The sequence below is a fragment of the Spodoptera frugiperda genome, chromosome 22, assembly GCF_023101765.2.
Source record: "Spodoptera frugiperda isolate SF20-4 chromosome 22, AGI-APGP_CSIRO_Sfru_2.0, whole genome shotgun sequence".
Classification (NCBI taxonomy): domain Eukaryota; kingdom Metazoa; phylum Arthropoda; class Insecta; order Lepidoptera; family Noctuidae; genus Spodoptera; species Spodoptera frugiperda.
This window is the reverse complement of record NC_064233.1, coordinates 920,304-947,502: the sequence shown is the minus strand read 5'-3', so window position 1 is coordinate 947,502 and position 27,199 is coordinate 920,304. Positions and strand designations below refer to the sequence as shown.

General features: G+C 39.1%; 3 protein-coding genes and 1 long non-coding RNA gene across 6 annotated transcripts in view; 3 read left to right on the top strand and 1 right to left on the bottom strand.

Annotated features, from left to right (window-relative positions):
- Positions 1-27,199, top strand: part of LOC126912134 (uncharacterized) — a 43,678-nt gene that overhangs the window by 8,415 nt on the left and 8,064 nt on the right. The gene's annotated exons all lie outside the window — the stretch shown is intronic.
- LOC118279615 (protein prune homolog 2) lies at positions 549-23,650 on the bottom strand. 2 transcript variants are annotated; one of them, XM_050702735.1, is made up of 10 exons: positions 23,514-23,650; positions 15,775-16,495; positions 15,073-15,165; positions 13,613-13,765; positions 11,104-11,246; positions 10,473-10,605; positions 9,641-9,777; positions 8,700-8,831; positions 7,896-7,982; positions 549-2,478 (listed from the first exon to the last, which is right to left on the bottom strand). In XM_050702735.1, the coding sequence occupies exons 1-10, from the start codon at positions 23,648-23,650 to the stop codon at positions 2,358-2,360; spliced, it is 1,857 nt and encodes a 618-aa protein (XP_050558692.1). In that variant the 3' UTR covers positions 549-2,357. The 2 variants fall into 2 exon arrangements, with proteins under 2 accessions (XP_050558692.1, XP_050558693.1); XM_050702736.1 differs by lacking the exon at positions 23,514-23,650 and adding an exon at positions 23,076-23,239.
- Positions 2,730-3,644, top strand: LOC126912131 (uncharacterized). Its single transcript, XM_050702776.1, has one exon. The coding sequence runs from the start codon at positions 2,730-2,732 to the stop codon at positions 3,492-3,494; it is 765 nt and encodes a 254-aa protein (XP_050558733.1). The 3' UTR covers positions 3,495-3,644.
- LOC118279617 (uncharacterized) lies at positions 23,585-27,050 on the top strand. Of its 2 annotated transcripts, none has more exons than XM_035599258.2 (7): positions 23,585-23,733; positions 24,245-24,334; positions 25,032-25,158; positions 25,639-25,706; positions 25,844-25,943; positions 26,017-26,093; positions 26,580-27,050. In XM_035599258.2, the coding sequence occupies exons 1-7, from the start codon at positions 23,730-23,732 to the stop codon at positions 26,831-26,833; spliced, it is 720 nt and encodes a 239-aa protein (XP_035455151.1). In that variant the 5' UTR covers positions 23,585-23,729; the 3' UTR covers positions 26,834-27,050. The 2 variants fall into 2 exon arrangements, with proteins under 2 accessions (XP_035455151.1, XP_035455149.1); XM_035599256.2 differs by having other exon boundaries at positions 26,017-26,144.

The following is a 27,199-nucleotide window of genomic DNA, read 5'->3' as shown; positions in this document are numbered from 1 at the left end:
AATAATAATAATGTACACTTATATTTATTATAGTGTCTGTATGTATTGCTATGTTTTTTATCACAGTGTCGTGAGTGCGACAAAGTTGTGTTTACATTTGCGACCAGTTGCTACGATTAATCGCGAGAAATTTTTCACTAAAATATGATTTAGATTTTTAGGCAAGTAGTTATAAACTGTGTAGTTTAGTATAGTCATTAATAGTAGGTTCGATTCCCACATGAAAACGTTACGAGAATTACTTTAGATAAGTATTTGAGTAGAAATAGACAAGTAAAAAAATATGACTACGTTTTTCCCTCAATTTTTTTATTCTCTTATTCGTAAAACACGAATAAAGCTGTCAAAATACAAAGCAAAGCTTTATTAAATATAATCTTTAGAACCTGTCGCCAATCTAAACACAACTCTGCGTCACAAATAATAAATCTTCTTTTAATTTGAAAAATAAATTTCATAATAATCTGTGCATATGGAATGGTCTTTTCATGTAGAAACGAGATATGGAATGCCCTATACATTTACTAATAAATAAATTTTCCATTCAATAATTTCAAATAAATAAATAATCTATATTTCACGAAAAATATATGAAACGACTATATAAATTATTGTTTTTTTTTTATTAATTATTGTAATTTTTGTACAAGAGCCGATTAATTTATTCATACCAAAATAAATGATCAAAAATTATCTGAATACAATTTACGGCGTACATCGATCGATTTCGGAGTGAATCGGAGTCTTTAAATAGAGAGATTCTGTAATTGTACGTAAAGAAAATATATTTTATTTTGGTATAAATAAATTAAGCGACGTAAATAAATATTTTGATATTATTTTCATTTATACATGATATAAATATTTTATATAAAGATAGTGATTTTTATATACTATTCGAGAATCATTATCATAATTGAATAACACACATTTTCTAATATAAGGAGCTTTAAAAGTATCTGCTTCGGCTATAATGGGAGGTGGTGTTTTGTTTGAAGATTACAATAGTCAATATCAATATTATTTATTATGGGTATATTTTTTTTCCACACAAGATATCTACTTATGCGTTTGTTATGAAAGAGTAATCTCATTCACCGTATCTGTCGCATCGTGAGTATTTGTGAACCACTTTACGCAAAGAAGAGTTAATGTTTATTTAACTTTCAACTTTAGTTAACTGGTCCTCGGTACGAAATTTCTTCACTATTGTAATCTTCAAAGATAACACTACCTCCGTTTAAACGATTCGCAGATAATTTTAGAACACCTTATATAAAATAGAGAGCGACGTATAAAATTCACTACCTCTATAAATATGAAACATGCGACACGAATCCAGTAATTAGTAGATTGTATACTTCAAGCTGTTATAACAAAATATGCTTGTATCATTAAGAAAATAGTGCAATATCAAGACTTAAGGCATTTTACGCTCAACCCGGAGCTGCGGACTGCCTAGCGGGTTAACGGGGCACCGGTTTTAAAGCAGGAGTAGGCACGGGGTGGTTTGTAGTCAGTAAGAGTCTGATACTTTTGAAAAAAAAAAGACATTTCTCGCTATAAGCAAATACAGTCAACTCTCGTTGATTCCAAATTCAAGGGACTCGAAAATATTTTGACCGACCTAATGGTAATTCGAAAATATCATTGAAAATTTAAAAATAATATACTTTTGCAAAAATAGACAAGTTTTTACAGTACCAACCGAAGTTTTTACAAACCAAAAGTACCTTTATCAACCAAAACCACAAATAAATACAGTATCACACCATTTGCAAATTATAAAACATATATTATATATATCTAATTAATATTGTACTTACAAAAAGCCTTCATAATATATCTACTAATCACTGGAATCGATTCTATCGCCACCTATCGTTCAGTAGCGTCCAACTGGGTACCGAGTAAGAGTTTCATTTTTACGTTAATGCGACCGAAAGGTACTTCTCTAATTGGTTACCGCAGTTCCAGCTCTAAGCTAGAATAGGAACGAGGTGGTTTTTAGTCAGAGTCTGAGACACCTTCTCGTCTCACCCAAGATGGGAGAAGTCATTGGATGATTGTCCCCTCTCAAAAAAACCTCTGATTGGTTATCGGGGCTCCGACTCTAAAGCTTGGAACGGGATGGTGTTTATAGTCAGTAAGAGTCTGACACTCCCTCCCGCGTCACCTAAGATGGGAGAAGTCATTAACTAATTAGATGATTGTCCCCTCTCAAAAAAAGACCTCCGATTGATTGATTAACTTGGAATTGCCAATCACAGCGTAACTTTATCAATCGCGTTAACGTAAAACAAACTCGCACTAGGCACTCAGTTCGACAAGCTCGGTGATTGCTACACTAACGCCACCTACCGTCGAGTAGCGTCGTACTGTTTGACAAGCTCGGGGATTGCGTTCGGTTCCACTGGCACCTTCTGCATCAGCTCCGCTAGACTCCTGACGTAGGATAACTTGCGGAAGAATTTTGAACTGTGGATAAGAGAGAAGAGAAATTAACAGATGAAATGAACAAACTTTTTTTTTTTTTTTTTGGAGGGTAGTCAAAACGTACGCATCTTAAATTAGTAGCTCCCGAGTTTTATTTTATTTAAAAACATTAATAGTGTTAATTTCACTGTGCACATGCATTAAATCTTTGCACTATCCTTTGATGCACTCACTCATCTAAAAAATTCTTTTTCATTGTTTACTAAAACTATAATTTCAACATCACTTCTCAAATGGACCTATACACGAAATTGTCAAGCTGTATGGAGGAACTGAGCACCACTTTTACTTCCCGGATGGCTGCCTATGAGGAGGAGTTGAAGAGTGTGAACAGTAGTGAGGCTTCACATAAGAACATTGCAAGCCTCTCAAAGGACTACACCGAGTTCAAGGGCCTCATGTTGAAGACAATAAGTGCCCTTAAAATGCAGGTGGAACTGTTGTCACTGGGCCTAGATCGACACGAAATGGCTTCTCGCAGGCAGGTTCTCCTTCTTCATGGTCTTCCAGAAGAGAAGGATGAAGACTATACATCTCGGGCTCTTACAGTTGTAGCGGACAAGTTAAAGATGCCCAATGTCTCTTCTGCAGACATTGTGTCATGTCATCGTCTGGGAGCCGACACGAGCAAGCCACGTCCTCTTCTAATTAGATTCCAGAGCCACAGTCTACGCAGTGAAGTGTGGCGAAGCAAGACTCTGTTAAAGGGCTCTGGACTGGTTTTCTCGGAGTTCCTGACCAAGCCCCGACATGACGCTTTCCTGGCCGCCCGCAAGCATTTTGGGATGAAGCAGTGCTGGACATCTGAGGGCAAGATAGTGGTATTGCTACCAGACAAGTCGCGGCGGAAAATAGAATCTCCAGCTGAGCTACAACAACTAGCGAGACAGTTTCCGACATCTGTTACTTCTACTGGTGAGCCGACAGCGGGCGCACAGTCAAGTTCAACAGCCAACAAGTCTCCATCAGGCAAGAGACCGCGAAGGCAAGCAAAATAATCTTCTGTTTTTTGTTTTAATTTTTACTTTGTCGGTCACTTAAAAATGTTTTTGTTTTGCTTTGACAATTTGACATCTATCTTCCATAGATTATAGATTCTTTCTTTGACTCGTTCAGAAACGTCACTGTCCGTGAATACGAGTCTTTTTATCCACATATTATGGCAAATTAGCATCGAAGGTGTCGAAATAACAGGTAACTGTTATTATTGTAATTTGTTTTTTTTTTAATTTGATTTTGTATTTTTATTATTATTTTTTTTTTTTCTTTATATATATATATATATATTTTTTTATTAAGTATATGTCATGTTCGATCATTTTGATGACAGTTTTGTTTCATGTTCGTCTTCTTGTGTCTCTGATGAGAGTTTTGCTGGCGCGTTTAGTGATGACTCAGTACATCTCCGTGAACAACTCTTTAATACCTTTTCTCCTTACAGTAAATTCTTTAACGCGGTTCACATAAACGCTCAAAGTATTCCTGCTCATCATGCCGACTTATTATCCTCTTTTGACTCCAACTTTGTTCACGCTATCCTTGTCTCTGAGACTTTCCTCAAACCAGCGCTTCCTTCCACGCAATATTCCTTGCCCGGCTACAAGCTCGTGCGTAGTGACAGAACCGGCAAGGGAGGCGGAGGGGTCGCCATTTATCTCCGTGGAGATATCTCCTTTAAAATTGTTGACAAGTCACCGAGTGATTACTCTAAATTCGCTGAACACCTATTTATTGAAATTACTTTTTATAACACCAAGGTGCTTCTAGGTGTCTATTATAATCCTTCCTGCACTTTCGACTACTTTTCCTCTTTTGAGTCGAAACTTGAACAGTTCACTCCCCTCTATGACCACACGATAATCCTCGGAGACTTCAACACGTGCTTGATTAGGGATGATGGGCGTAGCCGTAAACTCCGATCCCTTGTCTCTTCTGTCAATATGCACATTCTTCAGCTTAATGCCACTCATCACGCCCCTCATTGCAATCCCTCACTCCTTGATCTCATAATTGTTTCAGACCCCAGCAAGGTTGCCACTCATGGGCAGCTCTCTGCCTCTTTCTCTTATCACGACCTTTTGTTTCTATCTTATAAGATCCGTCCACCTAAGCGTAAATCCAAATTTCTTTTCCTTCGCAGTTTCAAGAACATTGATATGGATCGTTTGATGGAAGATGCGGGCAGAATTGACTGGTCTCCTGTTTACGACTGCAATGATGTAGATTCTATGGTATCTTTATTTAATAAGTTGGTATTGGAACTTTATGATAAACACGCTCCTCTTAAGAAGGTAAAGGTTAAACATCTTCCGGCCCCATGGCTATCTGATGGTATTAAGCAGCAGATGTCTAAACGCGATAAGGCTAAGCGACGGTACAGGAGAGATCCAACTGAGGAGAACTGGTCGTCCTACAAGAAATTACGAAATCGCTGCAGTCGTCTGTGCAGAGATGCAAAGAGGCGCCATATTCACAACTCCATTAAAAACTTCAACACGGCACAAGTATGGCAATTTCTAAAGTCTTTTGGCATTGGGAAAGTTGCTAATGATAGCGCTCCGGAAATTAATCTTAATGCAATTAATGAACACTTTTCAAAGTCACCAGTAACGCTAGATGACAATGTTAAGTCATCTACTCTTAATTATCTCTCCAGCCTTTCGTTGCCAAACTGTTCTTCTTTTTCTTTCCGCCCGGCTGCGGAGGGAGATATTAAACGTGCTATCCTATCCATTTCCACAAAAGCTGTGGGGGACGATGGTCTTCACCTACAAATGCTTCTTCCTATCCTCAATGTACTCGTTCCTGTCATTCTCCATCTTGTTAATTATTCCCTCTTCACTAGTTCCTTTCCATCAGCTTGGAAGAAAGCTCATGTGTTGCCATTGCCCAAAGTCTCCAATCCATCCTCGGTTACCCAGTTCCGCCCTATATCCATACTTCCTATCCTATCTAAAGTCCTTGAGAGTGTTGTCAACAATCAACTGTCTAATTATCTCTCCTCCAACAGTCTGCTAAGTCCGTACCAATCTGGTTTTCGTCCTGGCCATAGCACAGTGTCGGCGCTGGTCAAAATTACCGATGACATCCGACTGGCCATGGAGCATAAGCTTCTAACAGTACTAGTTTTGCTGGATTTTAGCAGTGCGTTTAATTCAGTTGATTTTGACATCCTCCTAGGTATCCTATCCTCACTAGGTGTATCTTCTTCTGCGGCTGCGTGGTTCAATTCTTATCTTCGAGGTCGCTCGCAGTCGGTCCGCTGTAATGAGGCCTCCTCTGAGTGGTGCGACCTCGCTGCGGGTGTTCCTCAGGGTGGCGTTCTCTCTCCTTTACTTTTCTCCGTTTTTATTAACGCCGTCACCAAGTCACTTGCTTCACACTACCATCTCTATGCAGACGACTTGCAGCTTTATCAACACTTTAAACTTGAGGAAATCTCTAATGCAATTGATGCCATCAATAATGATCTTGGAAACATTGGTAACTGGGCTGAAAGTTTTGGACTCTTAGTCAATCCTGCCAAATCACAAGCTCTCATTATTGGTGGCAGATATTTTCTTAATAAACTACAGTCTCCTCCACAGGTCTTCTTCGATAACACTGTTATACCATACTCCTCTCACGTCAAGAACTTGGGTATCCTAATGGACTGCAACCTGTCATGGGGTATGCACGTTGCGGAAGTAAGCAGGAGGGTTTTTTGCTCGTTTCAGTCACTTAAACGGCTCCAGAAGTTCCTGCCATTTCAAACAAAAATTACTCTTGCTCAGTCGCTTCTCCTCTCCCTATTAGACTATGCTGATGTCTGTTTCCTTGATGCGACTGAGGAACTTCTTGACAAACTCGAACGTCTCCAGAATCTGTGCATCCGCTTCATTTTTGGCCTCCGGAAATACGACCATGTGTCTGAATTTCGGAGCCGGCTGAAGTGGCTGCCTATTCGGCGACGTCGGGATGTTCATATTCTTTCTTTTCTCTACTCTCTTCTTCACAACTCCCACTCCCCAAGCTATCTTCGGGAACGTTTTGAATTTCTTGTTCCCAGAGACAAACCCTGTCGCTCCTCTTCATCTCTACTTCTCCGTGTCCCTCCTCATGCTTCGAGCCGTTATGATGGATCCTTCACTGTTCACGCTGTGAGGCTTTGGAATTCTCTTCCACATACTATACGCGAGAGCTCATCATTAGATATCTTCAGGAGACGAATTAAAGAACATTTTTTGTCAACATGATCATATATGTATGTATTTAATTTATATTTTATTTTGTATGTATTATTTTGTCTATTGTGTAGTTTTTTTTTTTTTTTTTCTTTCTCTTGATATTTGTTGTTTAGTTAGTAGTTTTTATTTATAGAATGTGTTTGTAGTTTTAAAATTTTTTTTTGCGCACGTTGATTACCCGCCTATATAAAATCTCTGTTTAACTTTAAGGTTTGCTGTCAGAGAACCCAATTCTGGGTTAAGCTCGCCTTTGTACATAAGCTTACAAAATTGTATGTATCTGTTTGTATTTGTGTGTGTGCAATAAAGTATAATTAAACAAACAAGCAAACATCCTGTAACCATTTAATTATTCAGTTAAATATCAATTACCGTGTCCCTAGTACGCGGCTACAAATTCAAACAATATATCTACACTAAACACGGTTTGCCTGTACCGTTGGCACGGTGGCTGGACAACTAGCTGCCGAGTAACATGCAGCGGATTCGATTTCCGCACGGAGCAACTATTTTTGTAATCCACTAGTTGTCGTTCCGGGTCTGGGAGTCATGTCCTAGTGTGAGACAACGTTTTAAAAAATATATATACAATGTGATAGGGGCGAGACTTCTAACCCGTTAAGGCTGAATACTACATCTAATTTTAACGACAAAAGTCCTGGGTCGAAGGGGTCGAATCCCCTCCCCTAAAAATTATGGCCATTTTAATATTTTTTTTACTTTTTTTGATATCAAAGGTTGTATGCGTCGTAGAAACAAAAAAAAGACGACAAACGGTAGCTAATAACCTTGGCTAACTAGTTCATTACTTTTTTCATATGTTTGATAATGTTTTGGTGAGAAAAAAAATAATTTGTGAATTATTCTTACCGAAAAAATCACTATTTTCCTATATTTTCAATTAGGGGTTCAACCCCCATATTATTTTTTTTGTCGATAAAATTAGATGTAGTACTCAGCCTTAACGGGTTAGAAGTCCCACGCCTATCACATTGTATAATAATAATAATGAGGAGCAATCGTGTGAATAGAACGAAGAAATCATTCATGTTCTATGTCGCAGTAATACGTCACGAGGGGTCACGGACACACCACACATATCGTAACAAAAACTTAGCCAAAGGAAACTAGCTCTTACTGCTAAGAACATAAGACAAAAAATATAATGCTTACCTCACAAAAGGCTTTGTCAATATGACAAAAGATTTCAGCCAAAACGTTGGATGTACGAGATACAGGTGTTTCAGGCTTTTACGTAATCTGGAACAATATTACATATTATTTATTTTTTCAAGATAAACTATGATTAGGAGACCCAATTACACCCCCTCCCTCCTCCCCCTTTTCAATCTTTCCAATCCCCGATTCCCCAAACAACCGTCGTTTCAGGTGTCTATGGGCGGCGGATTGTTTACCATCAGGTGATCCGTGTGCTCGTTTATAGGAATTGCAATCTCGCAAAACGGGATCCAGCATTTCCGCGGGATCCCGACCCACTTATCAATGTGCGGCAGCGATCGCTTACCATTAGGTCCATCTTGGATCCAGCGACCGGCCGTATCGCCGTCACCGGCTTATATATTTTTTTTCAACTCTGAACAGTACTTTTATTACAATTGACCCCAGAATTGTGACTTTTGACCCCATTTCAGTGACTAGTGACCCCGTTGAATTTCCCATTGACACAATTTTTTACGACTATAAACTTTAAATTGATGACTTTTGCACCTCATGCAATTTCATTGTACTTTCTAAGATTATTTAGACACCACAGACAAACAGGGAAGGAAAACATCGTGAGGAAACCTGCGCTTATAATTTCTAATTATACGTTTTAAATCGCCAACCCTCATTGAGCAAGCGAGGTGATTAATTCTCAAACCTTCTCCGAGTGAGAAGAGGCTTTTGGTCAGCAGTGGCCACTTATAGGCCGTTGATGTGATGTGATGATGACCCCCCCTCCCCAAAACCACTTACCTTCTATCAATAAGCTTGTAACACTCGTGCAGCCAGTGGAAGGTGGGCAGCCGCCTCCGGCCCGCGCTGCCGTGCAGGTACACCAGCACGTACTCGTCCGTCACCAGACGCTCTAGCGTCCAGATCACGTAGCTAGGAACAATATTAAAAATAAATATTATGTCAAAAAGACTATTGTTAAAAGTGACCCCAATGAAACTAACTTCCTTAACCCGTCGTGTTCCGGAACGCAGATCCACGCGAGACACAATGTATTTTCTATTGTTGTCTTATATACGGCATACGAAAGGTTAAAGTTTATCTTTAATGCAACGTCGCGTCTTTTATCTCCGAAGGGGTAGGCAGAAGTACACATTACGGCACGTAATGCTACTGTATAATGTACACTCACTTTTCACCATTTGTGTTATAAGTCCCATGTAATAGGGGGTGAGCATATTGCCACATACTGGGCACAATTCCAGACTCAGTGCTGAAAAAAAAAAAACGATAAATGCACAGTAATCCTTTGCCCGACCCGGGAATCGAACCTGAGACAACTTGTCCGGCAGTCGCACTTGCGAGCACTCAGCCATCGAAGCAGTCTTTTTATCTTAGAGATCTTTAATTTAGCCCTAAATTTGACATAACTTATTATTATTAGTGAATCCAAAATTGGCCTTACAATCTCTGCATCCTATATTGTCAAAGATTGAATTCAAGCGAAAAAAATGTATATCACAAATAAGACGAAAAGTATGTCCAATGACCCCTATAACAAGACTAACGACTCCTTAAACGAGTAGTGACCCTTAAAATAACTGACGACCCCATCATGACTAGTAACCCCAAAATATATCTAATGACCCCCAAATATACCTAATGACCCCCAAATATATCTAATAACCCCAAACATACCTAATGACCCCCAAACATATCTAATGACCCCGTCCAATACTCACAGGAACAGATTGTCCATACAGTAGGTGTAGTCGGGGCGCGCGCAGTCGGGCAGGTGGCACGCGCTGAACACTATGAGCGCCGCCCCGCCGCCGTCGTAGCCCCCGTGCGATATCACGCGCTTGTACGGTTCAATGACCTGTGGGGTACAGGGTGTTACATCAGTAAAAGAAGAATAAGAATAGGGATGATGACGGGGTATGAAAATTAAAAATCTGTTTAGTCCGTCAGTTAGGTAATGAAAAAATATTAGACAAGTATTTTTTTATTTTGTCATGTAAACGTGTCAAAGTTTAGGAGTGGGAGTAAATACGTCGTTTCTACATATGAAATGTATCTAGAAGTGACGTTACGCGATATTTCAAATGGATATATCGTCGAAAGTATTTGTTACCGTAGGAAAATAAAAAATACGTGTCTAATGTTTTAAAATAATCCCCCAAAATAAAAAATACGTGTCTAATGTTTTAAAATAATCCCCCAGACAGATAAAAATAAAAAATAGTCATATACCCCATTGTAGATAAAAAAAAATCCCAGCAATACATTGCCCGACCCGGGAATCAAACCCGAGACGTCTTGTCCTGTAATCGCACTTGCGACCACTCGACCAACAAGGCAGTCAATATTATCGGTCTAGCTATTCCTTATTCTGATCCGGAGCTGCGGACTACCTAGCGGGTTTACCGGGAGTCCGGCTCGAAAAGCAGGAGTAGGAACGGGGTGGTTTTTAGTCAGTAAGAGTCTGACACTCCCTCTCGCCTCGCTCAAGGCGGGAGAAGTCATTGGATGATTTCCCCCTCAAAAAAAAACAGCTAGAGATGGGAATCGAACCTTCATATCACAAGTGACGTGTCCCCCGGGGCGCGGCACGGTGATCCAGGCGCGCTCGTTGCTCAACTCCTCGGCCGCGGAGTACTCCGGGATGGGGTCGCTGCCTTCTGATAGAGTGTTCGTTGATTTTGACCTGGGACAAGATTCAATCAAGTGTTTTGTGGTCTTGCTGTCCAGCGACTGCTGAGCAAGGAGTTCAATTGTAAGTGTGGGAGAGCCATGCTTCGGCACGAATGGGCCGGCTCGACCGGAGTGATACCACGGCCGAGCAGAAAACCGACGTGAAACAACGCTTGCGTTGTGTGAGTGAGGTTATCGGAGACCCAATTACCCCCTTCCCAATCTTCTCAATCACTGATTTCCCAACAACTCTTAAATTCCTAACTCCCAAAAGGTCGGCAACGCACTTGTAACGCCTTTGGTGTTTCAAATGTCCATTTACCACCTCCTTACCATCAGGTGATCCATCTGCTCATTTACCGGCTTATTCCATAAAACACACATCTGGCTAATAGCCTTGTAAACCATGACTGACTCTGATTGCTCACCATCAGAAAGAAAGAAAGAAAAAGCATTTATTCAACAGTAGATCCGTCTGCTCGTCAAACCCCCTAAAAGAATCTATACTCACATTTTGCTCCCCTCATCGTCACTAAGTACCAGGTGCTGGTTGACGGGTGCCGGCTCCAACTCCTGAGGGTCGGCTGGCTCGTCCTCGGACTCCATGGAACAGGCGCTGACGCTGTCCAGGCTGCATCTGTCTTCTTCTGGTGGCTGGAAGATAAATCTTTATATATATAATTCTTCTGCACGTGTGTATGTCACTGAACTTCTCTTAAACGACTGGACCGATTTTGATGAATTTTTTTGTGTGTGTTCAAGGGGATCTGAGAATGGTTTAGATTCACAATTTTGTCCGCTGGATTATGTTTTTTTTTAATTAATTTTTAATTTATTAGTAGTTGTTGATTTTTGAATGTTTTACATTGGATCCGACAAATTTACAAATTAAAGACGTGTAGACAGGACAACGTCTGTCGGGTCCGCTAGTTAACATATAATACTTTAGGGAACAAAGAGTAAAGTTCCCTAAGAAAAGGAGGATCCTCCGACCAGACGAGGTGATCAGCCTGGCGGGCTTTCTGCCCAACTGTTGTTCGTTGGGATTTTCTATCCGTTTTAATTCGCATGTAAACTTCACATGTGCGATGCAGGATATTTATGACGTCATCCGTTGATTTGCTCTTCGATAGTCTATGTGCGACTTCTGTCATCTGTCACTTGTCAGAGTGTCGCCACAATACTATGCTCAACCATGAAGCAAGTACAAAGAGGAGATGCCATAATGTGATTGTGCACTGTGACACAAAACACGGCTTTGCCAAATGATGTTATAAGTAAAAAGGTGTAGATAGGTTATAAGCTCAGATTAGCGCATTAAAATGTGGACAATTGGCAACGTGTTTGTAGTATGGGACCGCTAGATGGGACATAGAGAGTCGTGGTTTGTAACGTCCCGCGCTCCCCGTAAAGTTTCTCGCGTTATGTTAAAAGGAAATCCAGTTATGACATCACCTATTTGTATTTGCTTTGCTTTGAGCAAAAGTCTTTCCGTAGATATCATGAAATACATATTTGTTATCACCTTGGCTGATAATATACGAAAAATGAGCGAAATAGGCCCAGTAGTTAAGCCAAAAAGTGTATTTTTCTCTTGGAGCTAATTTGAATACTCTTTACAAATACGGCAATACAACAGCCGCGCCGCATGTCCGTAACATTCCTAGACAATCTACAACATTACAGCTCTTCTGTGGTCAAGGAACATGGAGCTGTTCACACAGAATTTAATACTTGATTTTAATTTAATAATCATGAATTTTCGTTGAAATATTAACTTGCATTCTGCTTCTGTGGACGAGTAGTACTTGCAACGTCACGCCTTTCATCCCCGAAGAGGTAGGCAGAGGTGCAAATTATGGCACGTAATGCCGCTATACAATGTACACCCACTTTTCACCATTTGTGTTATAAGTCCCATGTAATAGGGAGTGAGTACTACTTGCAGTTTCATTTAAGTCATAAGAGTGATCTCCACACTGTATACATGCAACTGTCATCTCACAAAAACATAACACGGTTTATACTAGTTGCTCAGTAGGCATGCGCATTCCGATCGTGGGAATATCGTAGTATTGTTGTGACACACATACGGACTGTTGTTGTACAACTATGTACTTTAAAACTGGCTAATGAGACGAGTGTTTACGAGATTGGCGCAGTGGCTAAGTGACTGCTAGCGGTTTACCGATGCAAGCACCTCATAAACGCCCCAATTTTTTTGGCGTCACTGCTACTTCACTACATAGTATAAAACAAAGTCGCTATTTTTGTCTGTTTGTCTGTATGCTTAAATATTTAAAATTACGCAACGGATTTTGATGCGGTTTTTTGTAATACATAGAGTGATTCAAGAGGAAGGTTTATATGTATAATACATGCATAATATATCACCATTGCACCCATGCGAAGCTGGGGCGGGTCGCTAGTATTGTATAAAGGGGGCTTTTTTCGAAACTTTCTCAGTGGTAGCACGGAGTCTTGAATTGTGTCCAGTATATGGAAATAGGCTCACCCCCTATTACATGCGACTTATAACACAAATGGTGAAAAGTGGGTGTACATTGTATAGCGGCATTACGTGCCGTAATGTGCCCCTCTGCCTACCCCTTCGGTATGCATTCGCTGCTATTTTATGCGTTGTTACCTGACGTCCTTTTTTTTATGACATAAACCTTCAAAAGGCGCCTAGATTTTTGGGAATAAAAGACTAGGGATTGTGGGATGTTTATCTCACTAAAGCCACCCTCTAGGCCACCTTCAGCACCTGTAAGAGGCACCGGGTTCTGTAATAGGTTTCTTTGAGGTTCGATTCCCGCAGGGACAACTCTTTGTGTGATCCACAAATTGTTGTTTCGGGTCTGAGTGTCATGTGTATGTGAACTTCCAGGAAAAAATCCTAGTGTGAGGTAATGCTTTTTAAAACAAATAACAATAGCACGAATGTGTAGTCCCAAAGTCGGGTCTAGGACACCCACGGGAAGTTTCTGTATTCTATTCAGTCTTTATAAAGGTCTTACCAGTTGTATCTTCCTCCGTTGTGTTCCAGGACTCCGGTGCGGCGCCGGAGTGTGGCGCAACGCGACGCTGCCGGTGTAAGGGTCCAGGAGCGCCTGGTACGCCGACCTATCCTCTTGTGTAGATGCTGATATCACGTCTGGGGAGTCTAAGTCCTGGGGAATAAAATAAACCTATTTTACCAGCTTCTATTTGAGTTGCAATGTATGTAGGTATGTGTTTACGAGCAAGGGTACCTTGCTGCCCGACCAGAACCAGTTCCGCGCGCCACAATGAGCCATCAGACCACCACAGATGGGGCCCAGTAGGGCTGATGCCTGATCCTGCGGACTACCTAGTCACGGTGTGAGTGAGGTCACCGGAAGCCCAGATACCCTCCCTCCCAATCCCCGATTCCCCAATAAGATACCCTCAAATTCCTAACCCCCAAAAGGCCGACAACGCACTTGTACTTGTAACTCCTCTGGTGTTTAGTGTGTAGGTACACGAGCGGCGCTAATTGCTTTCCATCAGTTGAGCTGCATGCTCGTTCGCCCTCATAACCCATTAAAAAAATATTAACATTAGTTTCCATGGCAACGATGTTTGTTTTTGTTTCTTGAAGATTTCAAACGATGATGTCAGCTTACGAAGTTTTTGATTGTACATTCTACCTACTTGAAGCACTACGAGTGACGTCATCAAATCATGTCATTATTATATTTTGATGACTAAACCCACAAAATTCTCTCAGCCCGGATGTGATCAGAATCCTGTACGATAAGAGTGATGTAGCTCTTTTATTTATATTTTGTCAGTATTCTATTTAAGTGTGGGAGAGCCATGCTTCGGCACTGCTAGGCCGGCTCGACTGGAGTGATACCACGGCCGAGCAGAAAACCGACGTGAAACAACGCTTGCGTTGTGTTTCGTTGTGTGAGTGAGGTTACTGGAGGCCCAATTACCTCCCTTCCCAATCTTCCCAATCCCCGATTCCCCAACAACCCTTAAATTCCTAACCCCCAAAGGCCGGCAATGCATTTGTAACGCTTCTGGTGTGTCGGGTGTCCATGGGCGACGGCGATTGCTTACCATCAGGTGATCTGTCTACTCGTTTACCGGCTTATACCATAAAAATGGAATGCATTTTTATTATGTAGGTATGTACCTACTTATAAATGTAACTTTCAATGAAAATAATAGGAATATTATTAGATAAATTGTATCTTATTAATAAGAGAAAATACTATAACAATAAGAAACAAATATTATACATATGAGTTATTAAAGGAATACCTTATTTTATCCTGAGTTTTTCAGTGTTTATGTATACTTGCAATGAATGTTTTTTTATATTATCTGTTTGAGATATACACATATAAGATCTCTGTTTCAGTCATAAAATTTAAAAAATGTATAGTTATGTATATTGTTGATGTACGTTAATAAATAAATAAATAAATTGTATGTAAGAAATACTTACGTTATGCATTCCTATACTGCTGGACATTTCGATCGGCAGCTCGAAGTTGGGCATCGATCTAAGATGGGACGGAGACTCGCACCACTCGGCCACCTGACGAACAAACATACATACCATTTAGCTAAGAAGATATAGACAGAGGTGCACATATAGGGTGACTGGTAATTAGTGAACGATATTTAAACACGTGATTGTACTCATGATTATAAACAACTTTCCCAAAGAAACTTTTTTGTATACCCATTAGTTTTATTTTTATCACAATAACAAAACAACAAAATTTCGCGCGCGCGTGCTTTCGCATGATCAGCTGTAAGCAGCGAGGCGTCAGAATCGGCGTTATAAGAAGACTAGTAGATATTTTGGAACATTACGCGCGGGTGCTAATAAAATTTAGTTGTTTTGGTATTGTGATAAAAATAAAACTAATGAGTATACTCCACTGCCTCACAGAAAACCGATGTGAAACAACGCTTGCGTTGTGTGAGTGGGGTTACTAGAGGCCCAATTACCCCCTTCCCAATCTTCCCAACAACCCTTAAATTTCTAACACCCAAAAAGACCGGCAACGCACTTGTAACGCCTTTGGTGTTTTGAGTGTCCATGGGCGGCAGCGATTGCTTACTATCAGGTGATCCGTTAGCTCGTTTACCATCATATACCATAAAAAGAAATTCTGTAACAAAAAAACCATACACTCACCGAATGAAACTCCTCATTAACAGTTATATCCACCGGCAAAGACTTGGGCGTACTCTGTTTGGTCTTCTCATCGATGAACTTCAACATGGCATCGACCTTCTGAGGGGTCCCATCTCTTAGCTTCGGGACTATCTTCCGCCGTTCCAGCTTATCCACCCTCGCTACGTCCGGAGGCACTGTGAGGTCCAAACCAGTGAAGTCCTGACTTTCAGCCGTCACAAATTGTTCCGTAAAATACAAATTATTCTTGGAAGTATTCCTCTGTGGACTGTAGAAGCCATTGTTTTCATTGGCCCTCTCATCTTCAATGCTAGAAAGACTCAAGTCTTTTTCCTCATCGATTTTCGGAACTTTTTTGGGGATCAGATCCGGATAATTCTCATCCGGACTCATAAGGGGGTGATTCGTCGTCAGCGTTAAAGTCGAGCTGAATTTTGGTGGACTAATTCCCAGATTCTTAGGTCTAGGCGAATCTAGGTGTAAATTGGACATTTTACTTATAAGACTATCGTTAAATTTATCCGATTCCGTTAAACGATGGATTTCTGGGTTCTGGAGTCTTAAGACCCCGTTCGATTCTGGATGGTCTCCCTCGAAGTCGGATGATAGGACCGAGTTGGGAGTATCTTGAGATCGGAAGGATTCGGATCCTGTGTCCATCTTCTCATCAGAGGATGGTGATGTTAGTTCGTCGTCATTTAAGCGCAGGGTTTTGAAGTTACTGCAACAAAGCAAAAGATTGCAATTGTTAAAATAATACACGGTGATGCGGTTACGGATCAATCGGTTTACCAATGATATTATCAGCCTATAAGTGGCTACTGCTGACCAAAGGCTCAGGACCATGCTTGTTCAATGCGGGTTGGCGATTTCAAACTTATAATTACAAATTGTAAGACCAGGTTTCCTCAATATGTTTTCCTTCACCGCTTGTCAGTGGTGTCTAAATAATCTTAGAAAGTACTAAGATAAATAACTCGGAAAACGTCATATGGTACTTGCCGTTGGTAGGTTTTGAAACCGCACTCTCAGGTTGAGAAGCGGGCGTCTTAAACCTCCGGGCCACTACGTCACCTGGTACTATCTTGTACACTCACATAATATATTGCGAGGTAAATAAAAGGAAGACATATTGGTTACATTTCACCGCAAAACTCAATTATCTGGAATTTAGTTATGAATCACGTCAGACATTAAACTAATTATATTTTACGGCATACGCAAGTAACTGTTTGACGAAATAGCAACGTCAGGACGACGGTAGAACATTGTTTGTCGTGAAATACTGCTCATAACTACGAGTAAGAGCCCCTAACATAGCTCGAAATGAGTCGAATAGGGTAGATGACTGATTTTTAGATTATTTTAAAACATTACACACGTATTTTTTATTTTCTTACTCTGAGATTCGAAACTAGTAGAACTTTTCTCCATTAATGTACGTGAGTAAGTCGTGATTTTTAGTTAATTTTGTATGTCTCACGATAGTAGTTATAAAAATATACTGATCATAACTATGAGCCCCTAGCGCAGCCTGAAATGTGTCGAATTATTTCGTCAAACAGCGAAATAAATAAACGAGAAACATAATTAACGCATTAACCGCCTGTGTTGCATATATGCAACACATAATTCCGTGTCCCTACTGCTCGTGTCGTATTGCTGCGACAGAGAACATGCATGATTTTTTCGTTCTATTCACACAATTGCTCCTCCTTATTTAGTGTAGATATTTTTTTTTTTCGATTTATAGTCGCGTGCTATGCGCACGTTAATTGATATTGGTTAAAATCACTATTCTAGAGATATTATGTATTAAACTATACTACAGCTGAGAACAAAAAGTATGCACGCTTATCGTGAACCGCAGTAGCACTTACTAAACCGATGACGCACTCGACAAACTCGGTGCAAAGTGCATTTATATTAAAATTAAACATCCGTATCCTTACTGGTAATAAATGTGAAAATGTGTTCGTTTGTCTGTGTTTCGGGTCACATCAAATTATATTCTAAAGCCCCGTATTCATGGTAAACATTTGTTAAGCAACAGTTGCTAAACATTGTTGGTGAGCGGCGAGAATGTTGCTAGCAACTATGTTTTAATCAACAACACACTCTGCAACAGGCAGTGTTGCCAGCAACACGTTGATTCAACTTTGTTGCTAAACAAATGTTTACCATGAATACGGGGTTTAACGTTACTTAAATTATATTCGGAGCGTTTTATGGTGTTTTGTGTCAGGAGATGGAAGTCTTTTTATAAGGGGGCGAAATTATTCAATGATTTCTCGCCTTGGGGGAGGCGAAAACAGTGTTAGACTCTTAATGAGGCTCCTACTGGACCTTATCTGTGGTGGTCTGAGCCCTTTTAAGACGCGCGCGGAACGCGACGATGTGTGCTATAGATGGCTTTCCTACTATCGATACATTGCATACTCGAGCTGCGCATCTTCCTCGCACAGCTACATAGCTTAGTATCAGTGGAAACGATCACATAGTTACACAGCTTAGCTATTACATCTTTGTGGCATAGCTACATAGCACATCTCTGGTGGAAACAGCCTTTGTCGGCTCTTACGCCGCCCGCGGGTACAATCAGTGTATTCTACTCTGCTGTTACCACACGTTATATAAAAGTATGACAAAAACACATGCTAGCTATGACCATATGACCTACAAATACTATGAATCATCATCTATCTATCTATCTAATTTATTCTATAAACAAAAACGATTCGCAGAAATGTTTGTACGATTATGTGCAAAACTTTAAAACGACTGCATCAAATAAAAATACCCACTTCAATTCCATGAATTGTCTAATGGTATAAGGTGACTAATGGGCAAACGTATCGTTTGAACAACACCGCCATGACCATGGGATTTCATGCAACACCAAAAGATTAAGTATTTCGACACACGACGCGGCGATTGTCGATGCTACTGAATATGAGCCTCTAGCATGGCCTGAAACTAGTCGAGTTCCTGTTCAAACAATTACGTGAGTAAGCCGATAACTAATAATTAATTTAGTATATCTTACGAAAGTTACCTACAATAAAACCAAAAGTGTTGTTGCTCAGTAAGGCTGATGCCGACCCGGAGCTGCGGACTGACTAGCGAGTTACCAAGGCTCGAAAAGCAGGAGTAGAAACAGGGTGGTTTTTAGTCAGTAATAGTTTGACACTCCTTGATCTTGCTTCACCCATGGCGGGAGAAGTCATTGGATGATTTTCCTCATTAAAAAAAGTGTAGATTCACGATTCCTTTGAGGCCGTGGTATCACTCCGGTCAAGCCGGCCCATTTGTACCGCAGCATGGCTCTCCCACGTATAAATTGCATTTGGTGACTAAAGTCGCACAATGTCAGATACAAAGTATGCCAGGACAGATAGTATGTAACATTTATATGTATAAAATTAGATTAGGACGTGTGTTAATGCGCTTTTAACATATGCAGTGTCAAGGACAGTCGCCGACTGCGCAGGGGGCATTACAGTGCATGTCTGCGTGTATGCATATTGCACTATGTCCTTTATTTTAAGTGTTAAATCAGGAGTTAAACCCTAGTTGAAGGGGTTTGGATGGCAAAAAATCCAAGTTTTATCGATGCTATCTTGGGGCTTCGAATGAAAGATAGTAGACGCATGACTACGGTAATATATGTCTCCCTAAGAATGTACCTTAAGAGGCATTGCATGGGGGCTCTGGGGGTTGAGTCTAAAAGTGAGTGAGTGAGTGACGAAATCGGGGTATTTTAGATATCAATAAAATCTAAAGTATAAGAGCTATGCAATTGAAACTTTAGAGGTTTATTAAGTCTACCACTGACATTATATCCTGAAAATTTTGTTTATCTGGTATAACCCAAACTCAAGTTATGAAGGTTCAAAAATACGACGAAGCGCTTCGAGAAAAGGTAGGTAGTGCCCTTGCGCTTGCGCTTCGCTTGGCTCGTCTTGGCGGGGGCACTACCGTGCCCCCAGATACGCTCTTATCTTTTTTCTATCTTTAACTCCAAAAAGCTAGGGACCAGTGAAAGGCTTCCCGCCATTTAAAAAAAAGGGAGATTCATGATGCGTGATAGATTTGATAAATGATAAAATCGGACCAAACCCTAAAAAAGCCTGATCCGGTGCTACGGACTACCTAGCGGGTTTAATGGGGCTCCGGCTGAAAAAGCAAGAGTAGGAACGGGGTGGTGTGTGATCAGTAAGAGTCTGATGCTCCCTCTCGCCTCACCAAAGACGAGATAAGGCATTGGATGATTTTCCTCCCTTTAAAAAACGCTAAAAAACACTTACTGCCGAACTCAGAGACATTTAATAATTACTTAAACTATTTCTTAGTAACGAGTTTGTATCGAAAACAATCGCTAAGGACTGGGTTAAGTAACTATTAAATAATTCTGAGTACGGCAGTTAATAATACTTTTTTTAAAACAGGTCGACGTATTACACCCACATATATCATATACAATGCAGCTATAAACTCATACATACGCCGACTTTAACGGCAGGTGAAAGTATATAAAGAACAATAGTTAATAAGTTACCATATACATACACTTTCAATACATAGGCAACTACTTTCTAAAATATCTTCATTGACATAGTAAACAGGTGCTTATGTCTTGCTTACGGTACTACAGGTACCAAAGATGTGCTATGTAGCTATGTAACGAAGATGTAGTAGCTAAGCTGTGCAACTATGTGATCGTTTCCACTAATACTAAGCTATGTAGCTGTGCGAGGAAAATGCCCAGCTCGAGTAAGCGATGTATCGATAGTAGGGAAGCTTGCCATAACACGCATCTTCACTACGTAGTATAAAATAAAGTCGCTTTCTCTGTCCCTATGTCCCTTTGTACGCTTAAATCTTTAAAACTACGCAACGGATTTTGATGCGGTTTTTTTAATAGATAGAGTGATTCAAGAGGAAGATTTTTATGTATGTATAATATACATGCATAACATATCACCATTGTACCCATGCGAAGCTGGGGCCGGTCGGTGGTTTAATATAAATTACATAGCTTAGCAGAGTAGGTACGTTTCCACCAGTGCTAAGATGTTTGTATAGGTATAGATTGGTGGAAGCCAAACGCATCCACAGCAATGTAGCATAGCACATCTCTGGCGGAAAAGCACCCCCTAAAGTAGAACACCCCTACTCTACACGCGGGTATCGTAAAACATTAAAGGATTAACAATTTTACTGAGACTATGCAGCAGCGTTATGTTAAACCTGAACCTTTCCAACTGGGGGTTACAAGTACTAGGGGTTACAGGGGAACAGTATCTCAAACCTAGGCAGGTTAAACAGGTCGAAGTATCCTCCGACCAGGGGAGGTGATCGTGTCTGACATGACGGGCTTACTGCCGAATTGTTGTCTGTTGGGATTTTCTATTGTGTTAATTCGCCAGCAAAGTTTTGCGAGACGTCAGAGTATAGTTGCGAGATACCAAACAGCGCAAAAAGTAGCAGTGACGCCAAAAAAACCGGGGCGTCCACGAGGTGCTTGCCTTTTTTATGATATCAGCGATAAACGACCGGTAAACGAGCAGACGGATCACCTGATGATAAGCAATCGCCGCCGCCCATGGACACCCGAATCATCAGAGCTGTTACAAGTGCGTAGCCGGCCTTTTGGAGGTTAGGAATTTAAGTGTTATTGGGAAATCGGGGATTGGGAAGATTGAGAAGTAGGGTAATTAGGTAACCTCACTCACACAACCCAAGCATTGTCTGACTGCACGGTTGGTGCGATGGCTGGGCAACTGGCTACCGCGCAACGGGTAGCGGGTTCGATTCCCGCACGGAGCAACTCTTTGTGTGATCCACAAATTGTTGTTTCGGGTCTGGGTGTCATGTGCATGTGAACTTGTATGTTTGTAAACGCACCCACGACACAGGAGAAAATCCTAGTGTGGGGCAACGATTTTTAATAATAAAAAAAAAAAAAAATTGTTTCACGTCAGTTTTCTGTGAGGCCGTGGTATCACTCTGGTCGAGGCGGCCCAGCAGTGTCAAAACATGGCTCTCCCACACTTAAAAAGCCACTTGCCTAAGGCACTCAAGTTTTAACCCATCATATGCTGACACAATGTGTTTTTATATTGTGTCTCATATACCCACAGATAAAAAGTTGACCACTTCTGGTAAATGGGTACTCAAAGGTATTTATTTTCAATGTAACACACACTTTTCACTAGTTTTTTCTTATACTTTATAGGATGGCTTTTGGAAACTATCTCGCCTGGTGGCCGTGAGCACGCCCACATATGAGCAACCTATTTACTCGGGACTTGACACTAGACTAGTCATCCAAGTTGTATTTTGCAGGAAACACAAACTCCAGCAAGGAGTTCCATTCCTTAGATATGAAGAACTCGAAGCAAAATGCTTCATGCGGATTGGTGGAATATCAACAATATAAGGGTAGCACCTTGCCGTTTGTCTGATAGTATGATAGTGAAACAGATTAGGGGAAATTAGGTTTATGTCACACATTCCTAGTCGCAAGACATTATAGAAATGCTTTTTAGTTGTTACAAGTAATACGAAAATATATTTTTTATGTCAACTAAAAACTACAGTTTAAAAGTGTGTACCAAATATAAGATCGATCGAACGTCAGGAAAGGGGTGAAATGCTAATTACTAAAGAGCCAAAGACACAAACAAACAGGTGAACCTACATGAAACCATTTAAACATAGAATTTTCCCTCAGTTTTATAAAACTAATTCTCATTTTAAATTATGACTTTCTTTATGGAATAGTGAATAAAAATCTGGTACCATAGCTGGTGAAGTATGGGATATGCATTGTGTATGTAAACTTTGACTTACTGCTTCACGTTTTATCAAACTTAAATCACAATATCATTAAAACTTTGTGTTCAGAAAAATTGTAAATATATTTCTGTTACCTATAACTACCACTACACTTATACTGCATATTTACCAATAAAGGAAAAAGTAAAACCAATATGCACGCGTCTATAAACACCTTTTCCTCAAGATATAATAAAAATAAATAGCAATTGTGGGTAGGAAAATTCAAGAAGGTTTTAATTAAACTTTTATACAGAAACCTGTTCTACAATTACCTCATTCGTTATGTGAATAAACAAACGCATCGTATGCAAAAAAATAAATTAAAACATAAGCACAAAATGCATACGAATTCAAGGAGAATTGAATAAAATATCGAATTGATCAAGATTGACACCTCACTCTTTAATTACAAAAATTAAGTATTCAACAAGCTTTATCAAATAAATTAAAGTACTCACCTCATTTGTAACTTCTGAGGCTTTGTAACGATGTATTATTTGTAGTAAAAAATGTATTTGATTAATATAAAAAAATAATTTTGTATCGTACGAGTGTCATTGAGAATCGCATAGCGCTACCGTTTGACAGTTAACGTTTCATTTTACGATTACACGCCAGAAATCGTTGTTTATGTTAAGGACGCGTTCAAGCTAAACTAAAACAATGTTTTAGGGATCAGTACGTAAGTTTTGTAATACAATTTTCTGTAAACAATACATATTTTGCATGATTTGAATCACTGAAATAAGTAAGATTGAATGACACATTATGTAACAATTGTATATCCAGTACAAAGAACAATGTAAACATAACTACATATTTTATAAAAAAAAATCGGCCCAGAAACTTATAAAGACTAATACGCGGTCTCAATAAAAACATTAATTAATACTGACCTGATGAATAAGGTTGGCTTTATCACACAACAATGAATGGGAAAGACAATGGTCAACTTCTTAGAACGTAACTTATGCAACTGAAAACACATCGCGAAATCGGTGGCAAAGTACACAACAAACTGTTTTTCCCTCATTTATCGGCAAACTTGACGATTGAGTATTGTTCTGTGATTTATTAGTGGTGTTATATTAGTGCCGTTCATAAATATTGCAATGGGTAAGTGCTTTAACTTTATTTTTATATGTTGTAGTTTACTATTATTATTTTGATTCAATGCGTTTTATAAAAATAAAACTTTATTATCAAAATAAGGAAGAACTATCTTCCAATGTATCGAATAACTTAAAAACTCGTTAAGATTGAAATAAGATCAAGAAACATGATTCCTGTGACTGTTAAGGTAAGCAGAAGAAGTTCACACAGAACCTATTAGGCTAATATTTTTGTGATGGTCCGGTTTCCGTGTTATCAAATCTGTGTTGTGAACATTTGGAGATTATTATGCAAAACATCAACGCGGATTCACACATTAATATGTTTGTTGAATTTTTTCGCGGAAACGCGGACATGTTTCTCCTTTCTAGACGGTGTCATCTGGGTGACTGTTGGATGACTGTTTTATAAATATTAAACAAAGAGAAATGTATTTCTAGGCCGTGATGCATAAATTTGACTTAGTTAGTATTAAGAGTTTAAGCGTGAAAGTTGGCTACAATTATTTTTACAGGTGAAAATCAAGCTGTAAAAATGCAGCTGGGAGCGTTTATTTTCTTAATATACCTCGTAGTTCCCGCCATTTTTGCTGAAGACGTAAGCTGTAAGTTATACATTTTATTATTCCTTAAAAATATTTAATGTTCATGTTACTTTTGTTCCAAAATCTACATGTTCTTTTTTTGTTATATTGATATGGACATGTTTGAATTCACAATTTTAACGAGTCAAAAACCTTTTTGTGTTCTGAATCAAATGTAATTTTTTGAATTAGATTTTTTGTTTGAGACAAATAGATATCAATTAAAATATAAATAAGAATTAGATCGTAATCTTTGTCTGTTCGCTTGTATAACATTTTTACGTTTCGTAGTACTATTGAGCTATTGTATCCAATCTAAACAGTAGTATCTTAGTAGTGTAATTCGCAGTTACATTTCATTCATGATCTAACTTTAAATTAAGAAGTGAATCAACATTTTGTGACGTGTAAAGTATATTTGATGGCCTCATTATGATGCAACTACTTACCGACCTTTTAGTATGTATACACAGATTACCCAGTAATTGGTGTCGGGTAACCAATGGCAAAGTGTATATCCGTTATACGTTGGTTTTCCCACGTTTAAGTACGATGCTTTTTAAAGTTCACTTACCGCTACACATCTGGATCCCTTTAAGTGGCAAACGGAAAGTATGAAGAAGCATTTTCCGCTATGTCATATATCTCCGTATTTCCGCTATATTTTAAAGTTATCTATGTTTCATAAACTATCTCCAAAAGCGGCTGAATGTTTCAGACCAAGCGTGTGTTGATAAATACTCAAGAAAAGGCTACCAACCTTGGCAAGAATGGTCTGATCATTACACGTGTCATAGATATAGATGCGAGATTCGAGATGGGAAGTACTTCATAGCTGCTGTTGGGTAATTATCGGTGAAAATGGATAACTAATCTTATTACAAATTCTTTGGATAGATATGGGTTTCGACTAAAATTCCATAAAACTAAAATCTTTGATTTTGGATCCAGATCAATCGATTTAATCTACAGAATTCGTATTAAGATAAGTGGTTAATTTTGGCCGTAGGTAACACAAATCAAAGTTTTTGTATATGTGGAAAAACGTTAGGATTTTCTATCAAACATTTCTATTCTATCAGGTTTTATACAAATTAGACCAATGTATGATTCGAAATCTAAACTATCTACATAATATTGCATCCATTAAGTAGCAAGTTACATGAAAGCCAATATCTATTGCCAAACACTGGTCATTTTTCCAGACTCCGTGGTGTTATTGTTACTTAGAGATTTTCGGAAAACTGAGAAACTTCAGTAGCTCTTCAGATCAATCTGTCAACGCGGCAATCTTGTCTAATACTAATCTTAAATTGACCCTTCAGATGTAGAAAGCCGAAAATACCGGAGAACGCATTGGAATGTCATGAATACATTGAAGACGAGAATGTTGGTGCGTATTGAGTGTTTATTTCTTGGGTAAATAACACAACATCAACAATATATTGTTGACTTGGATAATTATTCTTTATTTTATTGAAGAAAAATATTTATTGTGTCTTACTCATTAGAATTTTCTCATTCGTATAGAGTTTCCAACTTGCTGCGCTCGTCTAAGGTGCGTCGTGGAAGTGAACGGTGAAAGAATTGTACAAACGAGAGGACAACCCGGTGAACTCTTCCCTGACAAGTAAGTCTTTTTAGCTGCAGAATGTATAGATCATGGATACGATATTATAAATGGTGACTCTTTCATCCTACAGGCCATGGAAAGGCCAACAGAACGAGCCTAACCCAGCCGTGGTGGGAATGAGCGGCATACAGCAAAACACTGTCGGAGGTGAGCCCCAGGGTCAGCCCGCGCCAGGCATCTTCAACAGTAGAGGAGCAGGCAAGGAGAAGTTGTTATTAGCTCTTGATTAGAACGCCTCCTTGAAACCTATTCGATCGACTCTCGCTTATCAATCATTGTAATAGTTCGATTTAACAGTAAAATGACCACTATGAATATTTTTAACATACTTTGTATGTTTAGCGCATTTTAACTAAATATTTTTTTATCAATGCAATGTTTAATATTAAGTCATGCTTAGTTTTCCTTGCTTAATAGTTCAAGTCCTTTTTAATACCTGTTGGTTAATTAATATTCAATTAACATTTTATTTTTATTTTTTTAATGTTTTAACATTTTTAATTCACAACTTGTTGTAAAATAAAGTATTTTTCTATATTTCCTAAGTTTCATTTCTATTAGCCGTAAGTTGTACAAATTGCGAGTAGTTAAACGTCAATATTTTATTAATTTAGCCAACGATATTCCCGACAGCGGATGGCAACGATATTAATGGACGGCGCTACGTTGACCCTTACCCCAACCAACCTATGCAAGAGTCACCAAGAAAGAAGAGATCTACGGTCTACCCACTGTTTGATAAGACAAATGGCCGTGAATCCAGCTCTTACCAACTTCACCAAGTCAAAATACACGGATATTCCCCTGAGAAATATACTTCTTACTTCACTAATAATAATCTTAAAAGTTTAACAAATCCTAAATTGCCACTTAATATAATGTCATAACTATATATTATATTTGTTATTTGTAACATTGCACAGTATAATAAATGTTTACTAATATTTGTATAACACTCTTGTTAGTAAGTGGTTTATACATTAGTAATGCAATTTCATTTTATTTTTATCGTTGTTCTGTTTTCTTTTTTTTTGTTATTATGATGAAGCAATCTGTTAACCGCTGTATTTTGTTGAAACATTATTAAATGTTTGGTAAATCTTATGATTTCAATTTTAAATTATACAGAACCCTTATCATAAAAATATTATTTTTAATAGCAATAAAAATATTGACAAACGTAGCTTTAAAATGCATCATCTGTCAAGATTATAATAACAGTTCTATAATTATATATTATAAGCATTTCTATG

Bases quoted from the DNA above. Each gene is read 5' to 3' on its own strand.
- LOC126912131 (XM_050702776.1), top strand. From the start codon at position 2,730: ATGGACCTATACACGAAATTGTCAAGCTGTATGGAGGAACTGAGCACC.
- LOC118279615 (XM_050702735.1), bottom strand. From the start codon at position 23,650: ATGAGGGAAAAACAGTTTGTTGTGTACTTTGCCACCGATTTCGCGATG. The intron at 15,166-15,774 runs GTGAGTGTATGG...TTTGTTCGTCAG, and splicing joins TTAATGAGGAGTTTCATTCG to GTGGCCGAGTGGTGCGAGTC. The intron at 9,778-10,472 runs GTTCGATTCCCA...TGTACCCCACAG, and splicing joins ACGTCACTTGTGATATGAAG to GTCATTGAACCGTACAAGCG.
- LOC118279617 (XM_035599256.2), top strand. The intron at 24,335-25,031 runs GTAAGTTATACA...TGAATGTTTCAG, and splicing joins TTTTGCTGAAGACGTAAGCT to ACCAAGCGTGTGTTGATAAA. The intron at 26,145-26,579 runs GCAAGGAGAAGT...TATTCCCGACAG, and splicing joins CTTCAACAGTAGAGGAGCAG to CGGATGGCAACGATATTAAT.